Source organism: Betta splendens, chromosome 16 (genome assembly GCF_900634795.4).
Source record: "Betta splendens chromosome 16, fBetSpl5.4, whole genome shotgun sequence".
NCBI lineage: Eukaryota > Metazoa > Chordata > Actinopteri > Anabantiformes > Osphronemidae > Betta > Betta splendens.
Window position 1 is genome coordinate 3524800 of NC_040896.2, and position 21756 is coordinate 3546555.

General features: G+C 39.4%; 1 protein-coding gene across 3 annotated transcripts in view; it reads right to left on the reverse strand.

Annotated features, from left to right (window-relative positions):
* tsnare1 (T-SNARE Domain Containing 1) overlaps nt 1-21756 on the reverse strand; it is a 117036-nt gene that overhangs the window by 12905 nt on the left and 82375 nt on the right. Inside the window, exons 11-12 of one of the 3 annotated variants that reach the window (XR_008692829.1) lie at nt 7559-7670; nt 3523-3562 (exon numbers count right to left, since the gene is read on the reverse strand). Coding sequence is in view for 2 of the 3 variants with exons in the window: in XM_055503179.1 (XP_055359154.1) it covers nt 7575-7670 (96 nt within the window). In the remaining variant the exon portion in view is untranslated. The other 2 variants (XM_055503180.1, XM_055503179.1) reach the window with 2 other exon arrangements.

Here is a 21756-nt window from a genome sequence, read left to right on the forward strand (position 1 = left end):
GATAAAGCAAATACGTGATTTAGGAAAACTGTGAATAAGTTAACTGCTGTCAGGCAGATGCCCTAAAGGCATCTGACTTAAAAGAATGTCTTATTTCATACATCTTAGTAGATATAGCCTGCAGCTGCATGTCGAAAAATGTGTTTTCATTCATAGAACAGCACAAACCCGGAGAAGGAATTTAATATTAGATTTCATTGTCATCTAGAGCTGGAGCTGGAGGTGAAAATAGGCCACTTCAAAGAACAAGTACATGCATACGACAGCTTGGCTACGTTGTTGTGCGTTATCTACGGAGACGGCGGCTATGGGCCCTATGGGAATCAAAGTTATGGGAACCATCCTGGCCACTTGTTTTTTGACCAACAGTAATATTATTTCTCCTTCAATATATTCACTTATTTAAAAGGCTGTTAAGAAATGCACTTCCTGTTGTTCCTGAAAATAAACCTATTTTCCTAGTTTACACCCCACATTGTGGCCTGTTAGCTCAGTGGGAAGGGCATCGGCCAGGGAAACGAAAGGTCCACGCTTCAATTCCTGCCTCTGGCTACAAGGTGAATCCTCGAGGGAGATACTTCACTCCTTTGCCTACTGCTCCCACAGGGGATGGGTTAAATGCAGAAGACCATTTTGATTGTAACATTGTAAACAGATGTGATGATGACCAATAAAGGCATTCTTTCTTCGTGACTTTTGTTGGACCTTAATAAATACAGTAACTGCTGTAAAGTTATTATAGCATATAACCGGGACTGCTTACAGTTGTAATTTACCATATTTATTTAAAAACAAATAGTCATCATGACGTCCTGCATCTACATGTCCTTCAGCTGTAGCTGCATTTTGCTCTGTACACTGTAAAATGTTAACCTCTTCAACACGCTTCCAGCTTCCTCTGCTGTATGTTTTTAGTACTTGATGTTCCACCTTTTCCCTTCGCTGCCGTTTTGAGCTTTGGTGTTTGCTCACACTGTATATTTCATCTCTCTCTTTTAACATTTTTGTTTTTTGTTGAACTGTTTTTTTCTCTCCATCCACACAGAACGCGGGCTGAACAAGGGCTCTGGTCAAACTCCTTTTGCTTGTAAATGACCCTATCAATTTGACAGTGATGTGGACACCGACCTAAAGTCGACAAGGGGATAAAAATGTGCCTTAATCTGTGTAGTCGCTCATTGTATCAAATTCAATGCTGGGGTTGTGTCACAATGACATCCATCATCTTAATAATGTATAGGAGAGAGACATCAGTCAATTTAACTAGCCGCCTCTAAAAGGAAGTCTGTACGAGATGGGTATGAATACATGTGCAGGGGAAACACCTAAAGGGATGATGGTACACAAGGGGCTCAAAGATAACTCAATAAAAATGATATTTCATCTTTATTTCATCTAATGCAGGATCACCAGTAAACCCTGTAAAAGGCAAAAGTATCCAACAACCAGACAACAACTTTAATATGGCATGCACACAAAGAAAATAAAAAGGAAACATAAAGACTATAAAATTATTTGTTGAATTTCTACCCAACGGCTCACACTTCCTCAGTGCGTAGTTGGAATTATTATTAATATTATTATTTTTAATTTTAATTAGAGCTCCAGACTCAAAACAATACACATTTCTCAAATCTACTAAATAACCAAGTGTGATGCCTCTTGTAAATGCGGTCAAACAGTTACAGGGGTAATTATGATTCTTCAAATGTCCAAGTAAAAGCAACTCTCTACAACAGACTTTTATGTTATAGGTCATCAGGCAACTTAAATTGTAGCTAACTAAAGCAGTAGTCATCAGTCTTCCATCTTGATACTGTTTGCCTAATTTGGAACATTCTTACCTTGGTGCCATCTGAGGTGTTTAGACGGATAAACTATACACATATTATTAATCTGCAGTGGATCGAACCCAAAGACACAGAGGAATGTCTTAGAATAAAAATAGATAGAATGTTCGTCCCTGTTACTGAGAGGTTAACCTCTCTATGGTAAACCTCTTAGTACTCTCCAGGGGCCTCATGTACAAATACGGTACACCTTGGATTAACAGTCCCCCAGTTTCACCTCTTAGTGTCGCCAAAGAACCAATAGCTGTAGAGAAGTACTTAAGCCAAACTGGGTGCTATCGTAGATCTACGCACATTTCTACTTCACATAGTTATTGACACATCTGAACATTTGTGTGTATAAGGCCTTGTGTTTTAGTGCGCTACTACCATGAGGCCACAGGAGTTTGGATACAGGCAGATCAGTACAGTACATATTAATGCGTTTCCTACAGTAGAGTCTCTCTTTATATTGTTCATCCCAGGGAGAAGGATATATGACAAAACACCAGCCAAAACCTTTTGACACTTTTGATTATGGATTATTTTTAGCAAAAGCACTAATAATATATGTTGTAAAATTATTTGTTTGCATATTGAATTTGTTTATGTCTTTCATGATCAATTCTGTTAAATAATGATTAAATAGCTGGGCAGTCATTGCAGTGAAATTGAGTTATTTCTGAAGCCAAAATATTTGATGGAACTGAAGCCAAGTGTTCATTTGGATCTTTAGTATAAGAACGTGTTGACTTTGCCAGGCTTATGACGCCGCTGTGGCAATAAACCCAGTCGCTTCTGCTAAACTCAAATATTCTTCCCCTCCTGTGGGAATGAAGATTGTAATTCACATATACACACAGACGCATACAGTGAGAACAGCTAGTAATCCGCTCTCATCTGCTAAAACAAAGATGTTGGTCTATTTCCATGAACATGAAGAGCTACTAATCTGAGAAGTGGGCAAACAGAAATGATTTCTGTTAGAAATGTAAAACAAAAATGCCACTGTTCAAAAACACTACTGGACAATAAAAGACAAAAAATTCAACACGAAAAAACAAACAAACCAAAAAATCCTTGTGACCCAATGCATGATGCCAGTGATCAAATTAGGGCAAAAGGTCACTAGAAAGGCTAACATTAGCATTAGCTACTGTATTAGCTATATTGACATTACTAATTACAAGATGTATGCTTGTGTAAGTTTGAATTCAAATTAGTTTCTGTTCTATTTGAAACAAGGATGTCATTGGCCTTTTTTAATTTGAGCTCAAAATTTGTTAATAGATGATATTAGTTAATACTAAAAGTGCGTGTAACAACTAGAGAGGCAGGGAGGCACGAGAGGGCCAAAATGTCTGCCATCTTGGTTATCATAAGTGTACTAGCTTTCTGGTGCTACAGAGGCACCATCATTATTACGTATTTGCAGTTTGCCTCATCATCAAACAAATTTAATTATTAGTCAAAGATAACACAATTAAAAACATGTAGTTTTTAAATGAAGGTTTTTATTATTAGGGGTAAACATAAATCAAAAACCACATTGCCCTGTGTCAAAAAGTGTTTGCCCCTCTGTTAAAATATAACTTAACTCTGGTTCATCACACCTGAGCTCAGTTTCTCTAGCTGCACCCAGGCCTGATTGCTGCAATACCTGTTTGCAATCAAGAAATCACTTAAATAGGACCTACCTGACAAAGTGAAGTAGACCAAAAGATCCTCAAAAGCTAGACATCATGGCGAGATCCAAAGACATTTAAAAAGAAATGAGAAAGAGAATAAATGAGATTTATTAGTCTGTAAAAGGTTATAAAGCCATTTCTAAAGCTTTGGGACTGCAGCAAACCACAGTGAGAGCTATTATCGAATGCCTAAAACATGTAACACTAAAACAGTGAAGAACCTTCCCAGGAGTGGCCGGCGACCAGAATTACTCCAAGAGCAGTGACAACTCATCAAATAGGTCACAAGAGACCCCACAACAACATCCAAAGAACTGCAGGCCTCCCTTGCCTCAGTTAAGGTGAGTGTCCATGGCTCCATCATAAGAAAATAGGCTGGGCAAAAATAGTTTGCATGGCAGGGTTCCAAGACGAAAACTACTGCTGAGCAAAATTAACAAAAAGGTTCGTCTTAGTTTTGCCAGAAAACATCTTGATGATTCTCATGACTTTTGGGAACATACTCTGTGGCCTGGAGAGACAAAAGTTGAACTTTTTGGAAGGTATGTGTCCTATTACAGTATGTGTGGCATAAAGGTAACACCCCATTTCAGAGAAAGAACATCATACCAACAGTAACATATGGTGGTGGTAGTGTGATGGTCTGGGGCTGTTTTGCTGCGTCAGGCCCTGGAAGAGTTGCTGTGATATATGAAATCATGAATTCTATACACATTCAATTCTGTACCAAAACATCCTGAAGGAGAATGTCCGGCCATCTGTTCAGGACTTCATGAACTTGAATTCTGTAGCAGGACAATGATCCAAAGTGTACCAACAAGTCCACTTCTGAATGGCTAAAGAAAAACAAAAAGACTTTGGAGTGGCCTAGTCAAAGTTCTCATCTGAATCAGAATTCAGAGAATTGACATGCTGTGGCATGACCTTAAACTGGAGGTTCAAAACCCTCTGAAAACCCTTCGATGTGGCTAAATTACAACAATTCTGCAAAGATGAGTGGGCCAAAATTCCTCCACAGTGCTGTACTGTAAGAGACTCATTGCAAGTTACAGTATGAAAACGCTTGACTGCAGTTGTTGCTGCTAAGAGTGGCCCAACCAGTTATTAGGTTTAGGGGGCAAAGACTTTTTCACACAGTAAAATGTAGTTTTTCATTTATTTTTACCCTTAATAATAAAAACCTTCATTTGAAAACTGCATAGTGTGTTTGCCTGTGTTTTCTTTGACTAATAATTGAATTTCTTTGATAATCAGACACATTAAAGTGTGAGTGTGAAAAAATGAAATCAGTAAGGGGCAAAGACTAGTCAAAATCGTAAAGGCTGAGCCACACACTCCTCAGGGCTTCAGATGATGCTGCTTGTCCTGTGTAGAGATCCCCTCAGAAACACTGTACAATTGAACCCAAGCATCAACAGTTGGTGTCTACAGCAATTTTGTATGTGGGATCTGAAAAGTTTGCCAAGGGACAAATGTACTTTGTACACAATTTGACAATTAAAGTCACCTCAAAGTACTTTAAAGGAGCATCAAAAACCCAATAAATTCTTAAGTCTTATTATGAGACGCCAAAAAATCTTGACCATAGCAAAACAAAATCAATAGTACTCATTTGTATTATCTGTTTTTGCAAAGATGAACAAGAATAAAACTTTTTTTAAAAGTTGTATACAGCAAAAGCAACCTGACAATTGCTCGTTTCTTTTTATAGCTCACAGACTGTCTTGCTGTGGTAACTGGTTGTGTCTCGCCATTTGAGTGTCAACACACCTACTGCTGAGCCACAACATGGGCCACTCACCACAGGAGCATCGATTCCGCCCACTATTTTATGAATAGAAGGCTTTGTTCCACAGGATTTCCATTTTTCGCCACCCAAAGGAAAATAGGTGACGATCAATACTTTACGCAAGCGGAGACATCTTGTATTGAGTTTCACAGGAAAAAACAAAATGAAACGTTTCTCAAGAAAGAATTTTTGGCCGTGAATGAAATTAGACTGGAATGAGTTACATCCCACTTCGGTATCAAATGGCAGCGGCTGTGACCTACAGGTGTAACTTTGATGATGTTTACAGTATTACTGATTTAGTGCCTGACCTTGCAGCCATTATTAAAAGCCGCTACTTTAAGTGTCTTTTAGGTTTTTCACATGACTGTAGTGTGGATTATTTTAATCTGTTCCTTCCACGAGACAATGAGAATCATACGGGACACTGCAGCAAACTGTGTAAACAGAATTTATTCTGAAAAAGGCCGACACCAGTCTCAGCTTGTCTGCTCGTGTATAGCAGCCGCCATTACTTCCGAGGTAAGAGGTGTCTCTTCATGTCCACTATACAGTAGATGTGGGAGGAGGTATGGGCACAGCAGGTCAAACCTGTTTCAGAGTTGACTGGTGTTGCTGGACAATTACAGCAGCTACAGGTCACCACCAGCGCTCTGCTGCATGCATATCCAACACACCAGGTTTGGAGTTCAATATTTAGCCTTTTGTGTTTATTACAATACTCATGCACAACATCGCTTGCATCAATATAAAAAAAAGTCACTGCTTAAAAATTTAAAACTATTGGATACTGTGATTTGACAGTGGAGAAGCAGTTGAAGTGAGTGGTTATGGTAAACGTATTGTCTTAATTGTACGACAATATTTTTGTTTGTATGTCTTTCTAAAAGTCTTAAAAGATTCTATAATTTGATTTCCAAGATATATAACAACATAAAAATGAATGTTTTTGTGGACTCACTCACCAACATTTATAACCTACTGCAGCCTAGAGTGTGCAAAGATAACATAATATTTTATGAAAGCATAAAATGTGATGGGAAAATTAAGCAGTGGCTGTGAACAGATGGATAAACTGGATAATCTGTTTGGCACAAAGTTTTTCCACATTTAGAAGCCAGAGAACGTTTGCAGGAAGGTTCTTTGGCCCCGACCAGCGCATACGACCAGTCTGTATTTCTACTTACTGTAGAAGAGTTTGTGTTTACAGCCTCTTCTGACTGATGATGTCACGGCTTGGCAAACAGAAAGCCACTGTGGAATTCTCAGTCTCAGAACATTTGAGGTAAAGAGAGTGAGGCGTTTTAATGTGTGGGAATTTAATTTAAAATTTAATTCATTAATCTTAAAGTCAATGTCATTTGAGGAAAAACATGATAAAAAATATTTAGGAAACTAGTGCAGAAGTTCACTGTTGACAAACCAAAACACATTCACTCATTCCAGCCGTTTACACAGGTCACAGCATTTTACTTGCTCTACACATAATTTAAAAGTTTAAAAACATTTTAATGCATACAACAATTTAACTATAACTATTGTGCCTGAACACTTCTTGTTTGGATCCATGTGGGGCACTGGAGCTGATTCTTACTGTAAAATGCAGGTACTGTAAAAAAAAAAAAACATTTGACGCAACTTTGAAGCTTCTCTGGTTTCCAAGCTGTAATTGGGCGGAGGGGGGGTGGGGGTGGGGTAATTCCTTAAACAGCTCCCCAGTTCAACACAGAGTTGCAAGTAATTATAAATTCATGGCTTTGGACTGTGTGACAATGCAAAGCTTTGTATGTTTTGGAGGAAATGTCATTACAAGAACGATTTACTGAAAAAGTGAAACAACTGTGTCATTATACAGTACTGTACATATGAAGTATCTATCTGAATCTGTCATTTCAGTTTGCTTAGACATATGTAAATAGCACTGATCCTTCAACATGTCGCTTGACCTCACAACAAGGTTTTTGGCTGCCAATAATCCCCTATTCTTGATGGAGAAACATGTGTGCTAGACAAGAAAAACTCTTTTGTGTGGGCAATAGATGGTTTGTTACAGAAGTTGTGATTTAGTTTCTACTTTGATCACTTTAGTCTTGAATGAAAAAACAATCTAAAATGTTGAAAATGCGCTTTTCATATTCAGGGTATATTCAATGAAAAACCCTACTTTACTGTATGTGGTGGGACATTTATTCAAAGCAAATAATGTTTCTACACATTACCACAGCTTTGCAGTGTTAAATAATGCATCTTACCACAGTGGCCACATTCTCATTTTCTTGCTGAAACAGCAATGATGATGACGAGGATGATGAGGACAACTGCTCCAGCCACTAGGAGGTAACACTTCCTCTTCCTTAGCTGCCTCTGTGGGGAGAAGGTTGAATCGTTAAGCAGTCGTTTCTGCATGAAAAGTATTACATTTAGAAGAGGCGCTAATGACACCATTTAGAATCTCTGTCAGATTGTTTTGCTTTTACACAATCTCCGTCCATCTTCCCATTGTCTGGTCGTAGCTTACGCACAATATCAGTAATTTGGACAATTATTCCTTTGCTTCATTCAGCAGAATAGTCGGCTCTAAATCGCCACTTTGCATACATAACATCTATTGTCAGGGTGCATTAGCAGCCATGTAAATGTCGAGCTCCAGTTTAATAACACAGCAACAGCCCCATTTTACTGTTGTCCCCCACAGCACATTTTTACACGGCCTCGTAATTTGGAGGAACAAAGATGACGGACGTCTTGAAAGTAAAAGTGAAAAAACAAGAGTTAGTTAGGTGAGGTTAACACTAGAAACGCTGCAGCAGTAGAGACCGTTCACCAGGCACCACCACGTTGCAGTAGCTGTGGGCCTGTTTTTAGATTTTTTAACATTTGTTCATTCAGGGGGATTAAGTTAAAGCCTGTGTTATTTGTAACTGTGTAGCAGTTACACTGTTGCATAGATTCATACATGCTTTAGTTTGATCTGTGTGATTTCTGTCTACCCAGATCATTCCTTCACTTTCTCCCTGTTCTACTGCACTTCACAGTAGCATTGTTTCAGTACTGAGTGAGTGACTTAGGTCACAGTCAAATCTTCCTCCTTTTTACTAATTTCTTTGTCTGGTCACACACAGTAAGATCACACATGTGTCCATATACATTCAGGTCCATCCGGCCATTACACTCTGTGCAGTACCCAGAACCTACAGAATATAGAAGAACATGCAAGCGCCACACTTCAGATCCTCCCCGCTGTGCAGCACTGCCCCTTACATTAAATAAAATGTCCTAAATACTCATTGAGTGTTTTAATCTGTGTTGTGCTGTACAGTAGGTGTAGGTTTTACATATTTCTAACAATACACAACTGACGTTATAGGTGTATAACCAGTTATTATAAATATTTATGTTTTTTTTAAGTATATTCTGTACAATCAGTTCTTAATTGCAATTGCAAATAGTCTATTGGCATCATGGGACTGTTTGATGAAATTAATCTGAATCTCTCGTGCCCTGTGTTGACTGGACTAGACTATCGTATGTTGTATCGTATCTATCGTATATGTATCAGTTGTTTTGTGTTTTACCTTCCATAAGAAGTGTCAGTTCAGTCAGGCAGAGGAATAAGTGCTATGTCACTCCAAATGATAAAAGGCAAAACATGTCAGAGCTCACTGTTCCGCAATCACCTGCCATTATGAGTTCAATATTATTTTTGAGTTCATTTTTAATTTTGCCTGTGGAGTAATTTAGAGAATTGCTTCAAACGCTTCCACTGCACAGCACAGAAGCTTTATTCATCTGTGTCAATTACTTGCCATGATTTTTAAAAAATGGAAAAGTGTTGAGCAAAAATATTAAAGTAAATAGAGTGAAAAACAGAGATTAGAGAATATTTATATATTTCTGTGTCTCCTCGGGCGGTGACTATGTGTTGGAGCACAGAATCTATGTTGTTTTGAAAAGCCTTTTTTTTCCCACAGCCTGTTTTCTGCTACAAAGGCAGCAAGAGCTGTGGCGTTAGACCAGAGCTGAGGCTGGAGTCTTTAAATCCTAACGCGCTTCAAAGCACGAAGAGAGCAATTCATCTTCTTATCTGAGACTCAAAACAGGCTTTCTGTGTGGAAGAGAGAGGGAGAGCAGGAAAGCGGGAGGGGGGGAGGGAAAAAAAATGCTGTCGAGTAATTTTCCGTTTAAACGTTCCACTCCACAACAATTTGCATAAGCAGCCCTGCGTCTGTGATAAGAAGATTGGTAATTTTCAAAGGCTCTGTGGGGATTGAGAATTAAAAGCCTTTCTCCGCTATCTCCCCTCTTGCAGCTGGCCACCACAGATTCCCCAGCTTCTCTCACGCATTTCCTCCTAAACTATGCCTTATAAACTTTCTCTGCCATCCTCTCCCTCTCTCTGCTCATTCTGACAGAGCGGAGCTGTTCCCCCTCTATATGCACTGTATTAGCTTCCTCCCTCTCTCATTCACACAGTATGCTCTCTTCCCCGTTTTTTTTTTTCTATTTCCCCACGCTCGCTCGGTGCTGCTTTTATTTGGGGGCAAAAAGAAAGTAAATAAGTCGGGGGCAAGAAGACGCTCAAGTCTAACAAAAGAAATGTGAAGTATTTTCAAAATGGAACTTTCCGTACTGCGGAGCTGGATGAGACTTGCGAAAGACTTCCAAAGGAGGAGGATAGAAGAACGATGGAAAAATACTGCCACAGAATGTGTCCTACTGTACAGAAGGTGCCAGCACTGTGGGCCCAGGGTTAAACAAGCCCTCAGGGAGACGACACACTCTACTAATGTTTGCGTAAAGAAATAATTATCAGTTTGTTCACTTGTTGAATGTGTGGTGCTGTTTTAACAAACATCTTCTTCATCCAATGTAGTCTCTGATTTATTGTACAAAAGTTCACATAATGTGCTCTGAGCAATCAAATTGCCAGGATTCTGGGCTAGCTCTGCCAGCCCTTCTGTTTCTCCTGCTCTAGACCACACCTACTCCCTCACCATGTCACGCCCCTGTCCTAGACCACACCTACTCCCTCACCATGTCACGCCCCTGTCCTAGACCACACCTACTCCCTCACCATGTCACGCCCCTGCTCTGAAATCATGTTTAACCTTGCTCTAGCTCTTGATTGTGTTTAGCCGAGTTCTCTGCCCATCTTAGCCACGTGTGGTTCTGTGGTTCATTGGTGCTTTTCATATGCTCAGCCATGTTGTGTACAGCCATGACTTGTGGCAATCAGCATCGCACCGCTATATGCGCTCCTCCTTTTATTTTAAAAATGTCATTTCCTGTCTGGGCTCTATGTGTAATTAGTTTGATGCTATCTACCTATGAACAACAACATATCTACAAATGAACAAATGATCCGTATGAACGAATAAGGAACAAACTGGAGTGCTTGCTGCTCGCTGAGCTGTACGATCAACAGCTGAAGGGAACTGACTACAGCGTCAACGACCAGTTCCCCAAGGAGATCCTCGACCGCCGACGCCGACTGTTCCCCATCCGTAAGAGGTTCATGGCAGAAGGCTGCAGGGCTGTCATCAGCGTCGACAAACTGTACGTCAACGGAGAGCTCTACCGGGACCGGGAAGCAACTCTGTGGCTCTACTAGTAGGTGGTATGTAAAAAAAATGGTTTAATATAAAAGGTTTGTTAAAAAAATAATAGATGCAAAGCTAACGAAGTGTTTTAACTTTACATCCAATATTCAAACTCTTTCTCTCTCGCACATGTTTCAGTTAAATGTTTATTGTCATTTTATGTCACTCACTTCACAGTTTGCAAAGCATGAATCATTCACTTTCCTTCCACTTTAATTTTTCTTTCCTTTATTCTTTTTCCGTCACCTACTTTCACTCCACACTGTCTACATCCTTCCTATCTCTATTTTTTTCCTACGTAGTCAGCCAGCTATGTATGTAGCCCTTCAGCAGCCACACACAAACATGCACAGGCAAAAAGAATACAAAGGTACTTAAGGTTAACCACACACCTAAAGTCTGTCACACTACATTCACAAGACTAGTGATCTACAGCAGTCAGGTAAGATATGACACCACTGAAGATTGTCACTTGGAATGTATGGGAATTAATAATAATAAAAAAAAACTATTTAAAACATTAAACCATTTGAAAACCCTACAAGCAGACATTGCTTTACTACAATAAACTCATATTCCCAGAACTACTGTATACATTAAACGCACCACCAGAGTTCCCACATGTTTACTTAGCCAGTTACAATTCTAAACAAAGAGGGGTCGCCATCCTGATAAAGAAAAAGATTAACTTTGTTCATAATGATACTATTGTAGATTCAGAAGGAAGGTATATAATCATTGATATCCTGATAGGGATAGCATAGCTAATGTGTATAGTCCTATGGTTGAGGACCCCTCTTTCTTTCACAGCTTCTTCACATCACTGTCTGCTCACTCTTGTTCCAAACTTATAGTAGGAGAGGACTTTAATTTAGTATTTAACCCAGAGTTGGACAGGCTAAGCAAAGCTGTGAGCAACAGGAACTGGCAATCAGTACAGACCTTAAAACAGTACATGGATGACTTCAGTCTCTGTGACACAGAGCGCTCTCTTCATCCTATCCCCAGGGAATATACCTTTTTCTCGCCAGTTCACCACTCTCACTCCCATATAGATTATATTTTATTAAATAACTCAGTCCTACAAGATGTCTCTAACACCAATATTCACTCTATTGCAATCAGTGATTATGCACCAGTGTGCATTTCCTTGCTTAAGATAGTTACACCATCAACCAGGAATTGGAGAATTAATACAACATTACTCAATGATCAAGACTTAATCAGTTATGTGAGGAGAGAATGAACAATCATTATAGAAAACAGCAATACACCAGGAATCTCACCTGGGACTGGGAAGGCAGTTATGCGTGGTAGGATAATTTCATCTAAAAAATAGTTTCAATTTCATCTAAAAATAGTGTGTAAAGCACTTGCTAGAAGATAAAAAAAAATAGCTCCATATATAATTCACTCTGATCAAACACGCTTCATTAAAGGTAGACAGTCAACAAACGATATGAACAGATTAATCAACTTAATTGATTATGTCACCACCCATAAACTAGAGTCAGCCATCGTCTCCTTCGATAGAATAAACTGGAAGTTTCTTGTAGCCACTCTGCATAAATTCGGCATTGGGAAATAATTCATAGACTGGATCCAAATATTATACAGCTCAGCAAACGCCGCAGTCAGAACAAATAACCAGACCTCACCAAGGTTTATTCTACATTGAGTGAGCAGACAGGGCTGCCCACTTTCTCCATCACTATTTGCGATATTTATTGAACCTCTAGACGCAGCTATAAGACAGCATGAAGGAATTACTGGAATAGCGACCAAATCAGTAAATCATAAAATAATTTTATATGCTGACGATGTGTTACTGTTTCTCCAGGAGCCTCAGACGTCTCTTCCTACAACTATTAGCCTCATGAATTGACAAAATCTATAGTGTCTATCAGAGCTTATTGATCTAAACTACAATCCATTATTAAAAAAAATAGAAGCAAAGCTCCAAATATGACAGTCCTTACCCATTTCACTTATGGGAAGAATTGCCACCAAAAAAAAGGTCCTGCCAAAAATTAATTACATATTCTCAATGATCCTGACTCGGCCAGGACAGGTTTGGTTTAAGACATTAGACTCAGTTTTTTGTGGAAAACCGAGCCACCATGAATTAGTTTAAATACTCTTCAAAAATCCAGACGCTGCAGCGGCCTAGAACTACCTAACTTCCACCACTATTTTCTTGCCAATAGACTGAACCATGTCCACAAATGGATAAAACCCATGCCAGCAGACTCCTGCTGGATAGACATTGAACAAACATTTTGTGGAAATATTAAAGTTGCAGATCTTCCCTTTATCAGCACCAAAATCAAACATCATAGTTGTTACCAGAGCATTAGCATAAGAGCATCTCTGACAGCCTGGTGGGATTAATTAATGGGTCTTCGCTTACTGTTTGCCAAAACACACCTCTCTGGAACAACCCAGACATCATCAAACAAAAAGGCAATACACTTTTCGACTTGGCATATCAAAGGGATAACACATCTGAAACATGTTTTCACAAATGACAATTTTACTCCTTTTGAAGAATTAGTGCCCCAATATGGAATAACAAATGGTAATTTCTTAGAATATCAACAACTAAAATCAATACTTAATGCAAAAACTAAGAATACTCCTATCCAGATATATCAGGGAAAAGGACAGTATCAAAAATCCATATTTTAATTTCCAATGTTGATGACACAGTGAGCCTTCCGATCTCTAAATGGGTAGCTGATCACGATATCACCACTAACCACATGTTCTGGAAAATTCATTCCGAATGACAAAAAATACAATTTTAATTTACAACTAATACAATATAAAATTCTTCATTGGACACATTATACAGAACGAAGGATATTCCAAATTGTTTGTGAGAGTTTGTGGTAGTGTGTGTGTGTGTGTGTGTGTGTGTGTGTGTGTGTGAGTGAGTGTGAGTGTGAGTGTGTATGCGTGTGATGCGGTTGGAGTGTTTGGGGCCCGTTTTCCTGCCCATGGCTTATGTGGCTCCGCTGCCTTGGTGGTCTCTTTTTCTGCTGTCCCTCACCAATTGCCGGCCTCATGTTGCGGGCCCGTGGGGGTGCCAGGGGACATAGCTGGGCTGATGGGGTAGGCCTCGCTCCGCTGGTGTGGGGGTGGCGGATTGGGGTTGAGCCCCACTCTGGGCACAGGGGCTCTGGCGGGCTCCCTACGGACCGTGGGTCATCGGGCTCCACTCTCTTAAGCCGTCCCTCCCACTGGGGGGAGTGTTTGCCCCTGGTCCTCCTGGAGTGGACAGCGTTGACCCCCGGTGGCCCACTCTGGTCTCGGGTGCTGTCTCTGTGGCTGCTGCAGCACTGCCTGGGGGGCTCTGTGTGGGCGGCTTGGGTCGCAACACCTGCCCTCCTGGAACTGAAGGTGTGTGGGTTCCCTAGGATTATTTCCTCTGCTCGTTGGCTGGGTGTAGCAAGCTCCTCCCACCACCCTGGCTTTCCCATATGGCATTGTTCATGCACCAATGTCTGCCTCACCCTTTGGGTGAACATTGATAAGCTACAGCTTTACTAAACTTGTAGTGGGACACTCAACACCTGAGCTGATAAACAGGCTTTCTAAACTTAGCTGTAAGTATTACCCTATCAATATCAATAACGTGTGTCATGGCTATTATTAAGTATTATGTGATTGTGTATATTAATGCATATGTGTATGTTTATGATATATGTATGTTTGTATGAGTGTGTACACATACCTTAACACTATTATTAGCTTTATTTATTAATTTCACAGGTAAAACACACAGCAGTTGTTTAGTTATGAATGTGTCATGTGTCAGCCTAAGGTACATCCCTATTTATTTACTTTGTGCCTATTGTTTGCTTAACTGATTTGTTTGGTTTCAGCAGCTGGTTGCACCCCCCTCCCACAGACACACACACCCCAAAGCACAAACTCAACCTGTCCAACAGCACAGCGACATCACACCAAACCAATGATTAAAAAGAGTATAAATATTTCTTATATACCCCTCTTGTTAAAGCAAAACTGTGCATCACAATTCGGCATTTAGCCTAATACATGCTGCTTGTTGAACTGCTAGACAGGACAAACAAAAAAAATTTATTCAACCACACGTCTGCAATTAGATGAGATGATATACAAATAGAAGCAAAACGGTGCAAACAAGAGATGCAGCGAGAAGCTGCCTGGCCGAACGTACAAATAATTTGTGACAAATGCAGTTACAGTCAGCAACATTGTAGCGAGGCGCCTGGTTTAACGATGATCCGTTCATTGGATCAGATCTGAAGCTGGTACCAGATCAGTGGCTTAGTTGTCAGTTAATCATTTAACGGCCTTAATGTTAATTCCTGTTGTACATAAAACATGTTTGCCCTGTAATTTCACCCTTTCTTCAGCACCAGCATTAGTCGGTGGTTTAATGTAGAGAATTCCTATTAGTAGCTCAACACTGTCTTCTCCTTCACTTCTGCCTGTTTTAGTGACGCTTTGGTGGTAAACTTTGCTTCACGTCCACCTTCATGTCAGACCACTTTTATTTTTTTATTTTTGCTCCTGTGCGAAACCTGCAGCATTAACACCTGCACACACGGTCTGACTCACTGTACTGCGCAGATGCAGAATGTATTTAAATGAATTAACATATTTATATGGAGGCGTGTCATGGGAGGAGTCTGCTACTCAATCACCTGCGCTCAATTCTACGATGGCTGGTGAGTACGAAGGAAACATGCGTAGATTCGTAACTAGTAGCGATTAATATCTCTGTACTTACACAGTTTTCTGGGTTTTAACTTACGCCAAGTTTAGTAAGAAATTTACGCAAGTCTTCGACATGAGGCCCCTGTCCTTTTGTCATCTGTGAAGGTTTGTGGTTCATCATCCCTTTTTAGGTTTGTTACCTGTAAGTTAGGGAGCGTGTTTAGTTTTAGCCTGTATGGATTCAGTGCTTGTTTAGTTGTCTTGTGCCCTTGTTTTGTGGTTCCATGTTTAGATTTCATGATGCCTGTAAGAGGTGGCGCGGGGTTTAGATAGTGTATCATAATTGTTTCTTTATATTTAATAAATCCTTCATGGGGGTGGTGCAGTGGGTAGCATTGTCACCTCACAGCTAGAAGGGCCTGAGTTTATTCCCGGTGGCGGACAGGGTGTCTTTTTGTGTGGTTTGATTTAGTTTGATTTCTTCCCATGTTCGCGTGGGTTCTCTCCGAGTTCTTTGGCTTCCACCCACAGTCCATAAATAATACATAAACATGCATTAGGTTAATTGGTTACTCTTAATTGACCGTAGGTGTGTGTGTGTGTGTGTGTGTGTGTGTGTGTGTGTGTGTGTGTGTGTGTGTGTGTGTGTGTGTGTGTGTTGCCCTGCGATGGACTGGCGAACTGTCCAGGGTGTACCCCACTTCTCGCCCATAGCCAGCTGGATAGGCTTCAGCCCCCCTGCTACCCCAGGTAAGGGATTAAGCGGTATGGAAAATGGATGGATGGATGGATGGATGGATTGAAATCCTTCCTGTTAATTTCTATGACCTGTGTGTTGGGTCGTGCAATTGGGACCCCCCCCACCTTTTCCCATTATCTGGTCTGCAGATGCGGCCAGGGAAAGGGTTCAGGTTTAAGAGTTTAAACCATCGCAGCTGTATGCCACAACCTAATTGTGGAGCTAATGAACTTCTATGGTTCCTGAAACAGACCCCATCAGATAGGGGCACAAGATATGGCCTTTCTGCACCTGGAAACTCCAAACCACTGAGAGGGGGCAGCTCTGGCGATGTCCAACATGCACTAGGAAAAAGTTTGACTTACTGCTGGTTATGCAAACTAGGCTCCTTCTTTGTTTTAACTTAATCATTTCAATTCATTTTATTTACAGTGTATAGAACCAGTTCACAACAAAAGTCATTTCGAAGCACTTTACAAGGTTTAAGACTGTACACAATACAAATGCACAATCGAATAGAAAAACTTAAATTTATAGGTATATGAAAGGATGTAAATGAAGACGAAGAAAATGAAGGATGGGGCTCAGAGAATAAGCTTCCTCTACGCTTTTCTAGATTTTCTCCATAATTACCATAAACCAATAGGGCAGGAAGGGTGCACACAGAATAGAAGACTTACATTTTCCTGCTCTCTTATTGTTCTGTTAGAATTCTCACTGAACCATGAAGGTCAGCAGCAACTGCCTAAGAGTGAGGGAAAAGTTAACTATAATAAGTTAAAATAATGAAAAACAAATATCAGGAATTCATTTAACCTTTTTCAATATTTTCTGAGGGCATATATCTGACAGACTGCACAATAATAAACATATATTTCCAAAACACAATTTTCTCCACAGGACAATGCCAAAAAAACTTGCAACCTAACCATTAAATCTGATGGCTCCAACCGTCCATCTCCAAACTACCTTGCATCCTCACACAGAAGACATGCTGTGTGTCTGGGAGAAAAACTACTTACCTTGCGTGACATGAGAAATATCCTCATAATACAACAATAATGCTATGCCATGATAATGGCCATAATATTATTCTGTCTTTATCACATCTGGTCGGGAAATTGGAAGTCCATAAAATAAATAATGTTTACAGCGGAACTGCCTCACTTGTAATCGGCTTATGTTCAATTTACATAAAACTCAGAGTCCCATGCCGTGACTCTGATTATGATATTTAAGAGGAGCAGCAAATAAGCACAGACTTCACGGAAGGAAGCCCCGTGACAATCACCGTCAACAATGAGAATAAAAAACAAACAAACAAACAAAACCACTAAAACTAGCTGCAGTCAGCATATTTTGCGTAATTTAAAGGATAATATTTATATTTACAGTATTTGAGCTAAAGCACAGCTACTCTGTCACAATGTAAGATGAACTCTGAACTTATATGGCACCGCAAAGTCTCCTTGAAAGACCAAAGTTTTACTGTACATGTCTGATCTTTTATTGCTAGTTTGATAAACAGTGAAAAACAACCATAAAACAAAACCCTTGACATTATCTGGAAAGTTCATAACCAATACTATAGTACTGTATGTGTAGTTTAACACCCCAAAGACATAATTAGTCAAGGCAAAGTCTCCACCTGCTTTAATTAAAATAATTATAAATTTTACGATGTTGAAAAAAAAAGGACATTGAACTTCAAAGTCTGAAAGTGAAATCAAAAACTCTGAGAATAAGGTTGAAAAATTATGACATTATGAAAAGTTGGAAAAGTCTGAGAAGATGTGAAACAGAAGGGAGGACTAATGATTTAGTAAAATAGGCTTCACTAAAAACACTGTTCATCACAATTACTTAGCTTTATGTCTTAATGTTGTCATGTTAAATTTGACCTAATAAGTCCACCAGCTACATTAATTTCTTTATATTACCTTCAGTACTTAAACAGTTTAATGATTTCATATGGCCTAAGAAGGTGTTCGTGTACAGCACCATAGAACCATGTTTTATCACATTTATTGTAAGCTAAACAAAAGCAGCATCTATGTTTGGGGTCATCAGCCCAAATAAGAATTTTCAAAACCTTGCTTCAACCATAGTCTGGCTTTGACATTTTACCATATAAGAAACACAACATTTCTATGGAGTAGTTGCCTCAAAGCTCACTATTTACAGTCCAGTAGAAATAATGTAGATTGCTGAGACCCGTGCATTTCGTTGACATTTTGACTATTCTCCAATCCATGTACTTTATGACAGCTCAGGTTTGTCCGATTTGGTCTCCTTGCTTTACATTGTGGAAGTTCTGATAATTGCTGTGTGACCATCTTTTCTTTTAAGTTCTGAACTGGTTTCTTTACTTTTTGACTTGGTGAAATTATTTCTTTTACAGTTTCGGCCTTTTTTATTTTTCATTTTACATAAGGAAAAAATGACAAAGGGCAAGGAAAAAATAAGGTTACTTGAAAATAGAATTTCTTTATTTTTATACCTTTTCATAAAATCTTATTCAAAGAGATACTGTACATTGTACATTTTTGGCAACATTTCACCATTTTCATAAATCAAAAAAATGAATACAGAAATAATAATAATGCACTAACACCGCACAAAACACTTGCTTGCTGTCAAATTAATGGTTTAAAGTGTACAGTATGATGGTTTTGTTTAATAGATGGATTTTTAAATAATCTAACTATATACCTAACAGCTACTGTAGTTTTAGAAGAACTGTGATAGTGATCACTTTCAAAGAGTTCATGACCTTTTAAAATACACATTATTTCTCCAATTTCAAACATATTGACGAGGCAACTTTTTTTAAGTTAAGGCAGTGAGGTTCATGGGGGAGACGTTGCTTTTTAGCACTTCTTACCTCATGGTCTTGTATGGACTGTAACAGACTGTGAATGTGCATGTGTGGGAGTGAAACAGAAGGAAGTACCAGCAGTGTGGTACAACCGGTCTTTGTACTGCTGCTCCTGCAGTGAGTCACTCTGTTGCCTTTCTACCTGTCAGACATTTGGTCCCACATCTGACAGAAGCAAATTCAAAATTAAAAAGTTTAGAGGGGCTGAAGTTGGGTATGACACACATGCATATGTTTTACAGCATTGTTAGCCGTACTGGCAGTCACTTTCAGTTTGTTGCTCAAACCTTTCTGTTCTTGTGCTGTTTTTTTCACAGATCATTTGTCAATCAAACAGCATGACTGGTGTGATTACCTTTTTTTTCCCTTGGGTTTGTGATTTAGGATTTCCCAGTAATCAGGGTTCGGTGGGTGGCACTTTGTAAACAGCTCTTACTGTAAATATCTAACCCCCAGAGGTGAAAATCCTAAAGATCACACTGCTTCTTCTCGAAATACAGTATTGATGTTATTGTGTGTGTGTGTTCTTTTCACTCTAACCTGACAAAATCAGATGACTTTTAGAAAGTGATCACACATTTATCAGATCCACCGGATGTCTGTGATCAGTTTCATTGGAAGTCAATCTACTTCCAGACTAAACCAATTGCAGAGAATCTAGTTAACACTGCCTAATCCTCCAATATAGAGACGGAGCATGTCTGTGTGAGAAGAGCAAAACCACAAAAACTCAGTAGTTAATAGCCCTAAGCATCTTTTGCATGGACAGAATGGCAGACTTGGACCTGGTGGACAGAAAATGGATCAACAAGCCTTACAGTAATCATCAGTACCACATGAATAGTTAAACAAAACAAAACCATTGTGTTAATTATATTATATATAAATATAATATTATAATATACCGTATAACTAACAAATTAACAAAAACACCATAAAGCAACGTTTTTAACAGGCAACTAAACTAATAGTCAGGCAGTAAAATGTGTCTCTGCTGGATGTCAGGCCAACTTCCATGCTAACTTACTGCAGCTCAAAACCTGCTTTTGTGCAACTGAATCTAGGTTAAATGAATCAAAGTTAAATTAAATATCCATAACATCCATGGCAACTAGACTGGCTTTCATTGATTTATTGTAGCAGTGTGCTACTATAAACTGTCTCTTCAATCTAAACTGCATGTTGATGAAGGTCTAGGTGTCGTGTGTTTCCTCACATTGTGAAATTTGACTAGAACGATGCTGTAAAAAATTGCTCTGAATGACAAAACTCACTGACATCCCCATGAATCTCATGAAGGCCATCATCAATATAAGATGCTAAAGTGTGGGGAATGGAAATAAGAATAGAAAATGACACATATCTAATGATTTACACATGCTTTCCTTCAACTATTCAAAAATCTCACCTAAGATAAGCATGATGGGCATTGATACCATTGACATTAATTTAAGCAATGTAAAGCATTTTTATTTCCACTCCGTGTCCAGATGTACAATGATGGAGGGAATGAAGTGATTGACCAGTGAGCCTGTTTCCCAGCAGTGTCAGCCCATCCATCCAATCAGACACGCAGTGATCAGTCAATGCTTTAACATCGTGATTAGGTTATTCTTTTTCATTATCTTATTTGCCAAAAGGGCGGCGATTTGTATGTGTCCTAGCATCTACCCATTCATTTGCATGCCTTCTTCTTTTTGTTCCTCATCTCTTTTGTGCTTTTCTTTCTTTCTTCTTTGCTTGTCACTTCCACACTCACAATAGCCAGCGTTCTATATTATCCTTAATTTAGCCAAAGGAAAACTGTGTTACATTGATTTCTTTTTGTGACTTAGAAGGATGTAGTCGCTCATGGGGAGATCAATTGTTAGTACTGACGACGGATGGAGTTTTAAGGCTGAACAATTCTTCAGTTATTTCATACCTTCCTTTTTATGCGGCATGGTCACAGCTTTTTTCCCCAGTAAAACTGCAAATGAAACGTCTTCATTTTATTGATAATTATAGACCATCTTGTGCAGCAATCAACAATCAGAGTTCATCACGGTCCACTGAACACAGATGAGGTGATAAAACATCACGGCAACTAGAGAAAGTTGCGACAAGGAGAGTAATCCGCCTCCGGGTAATGTATTATAGATTCAATTTATTTTCAATGTAAAGTGAATAGACAAGGCGGGGCACGAGAAGAAAATGACATCCGCTCTTAATTGACCATTGGTAGAGATGTGCAGTGGTGCATATAAAGCAGATTTACAGAGTGTTCAAGGATACATCAGCACTCAGGCTTCGCTGCAAAGTGGCCGCTTGCCGTTTTTGGAGCTCTTCATTCCCTCGCCCCAGTCCTGATGAATTTTTATGCAATCACAGTAGTGCCGTTAAGTTCACGCTTCATTCAATGCACGCAAGATAAATACAAGCAACTCACTGGTTAAAAAACAAACAAACCTTTGCATCAGCCCCTCGTGGCAATTAAAGGAGATGTGAAGGTTTCAGGACACTAAGTGTAACATGACAACATCATCT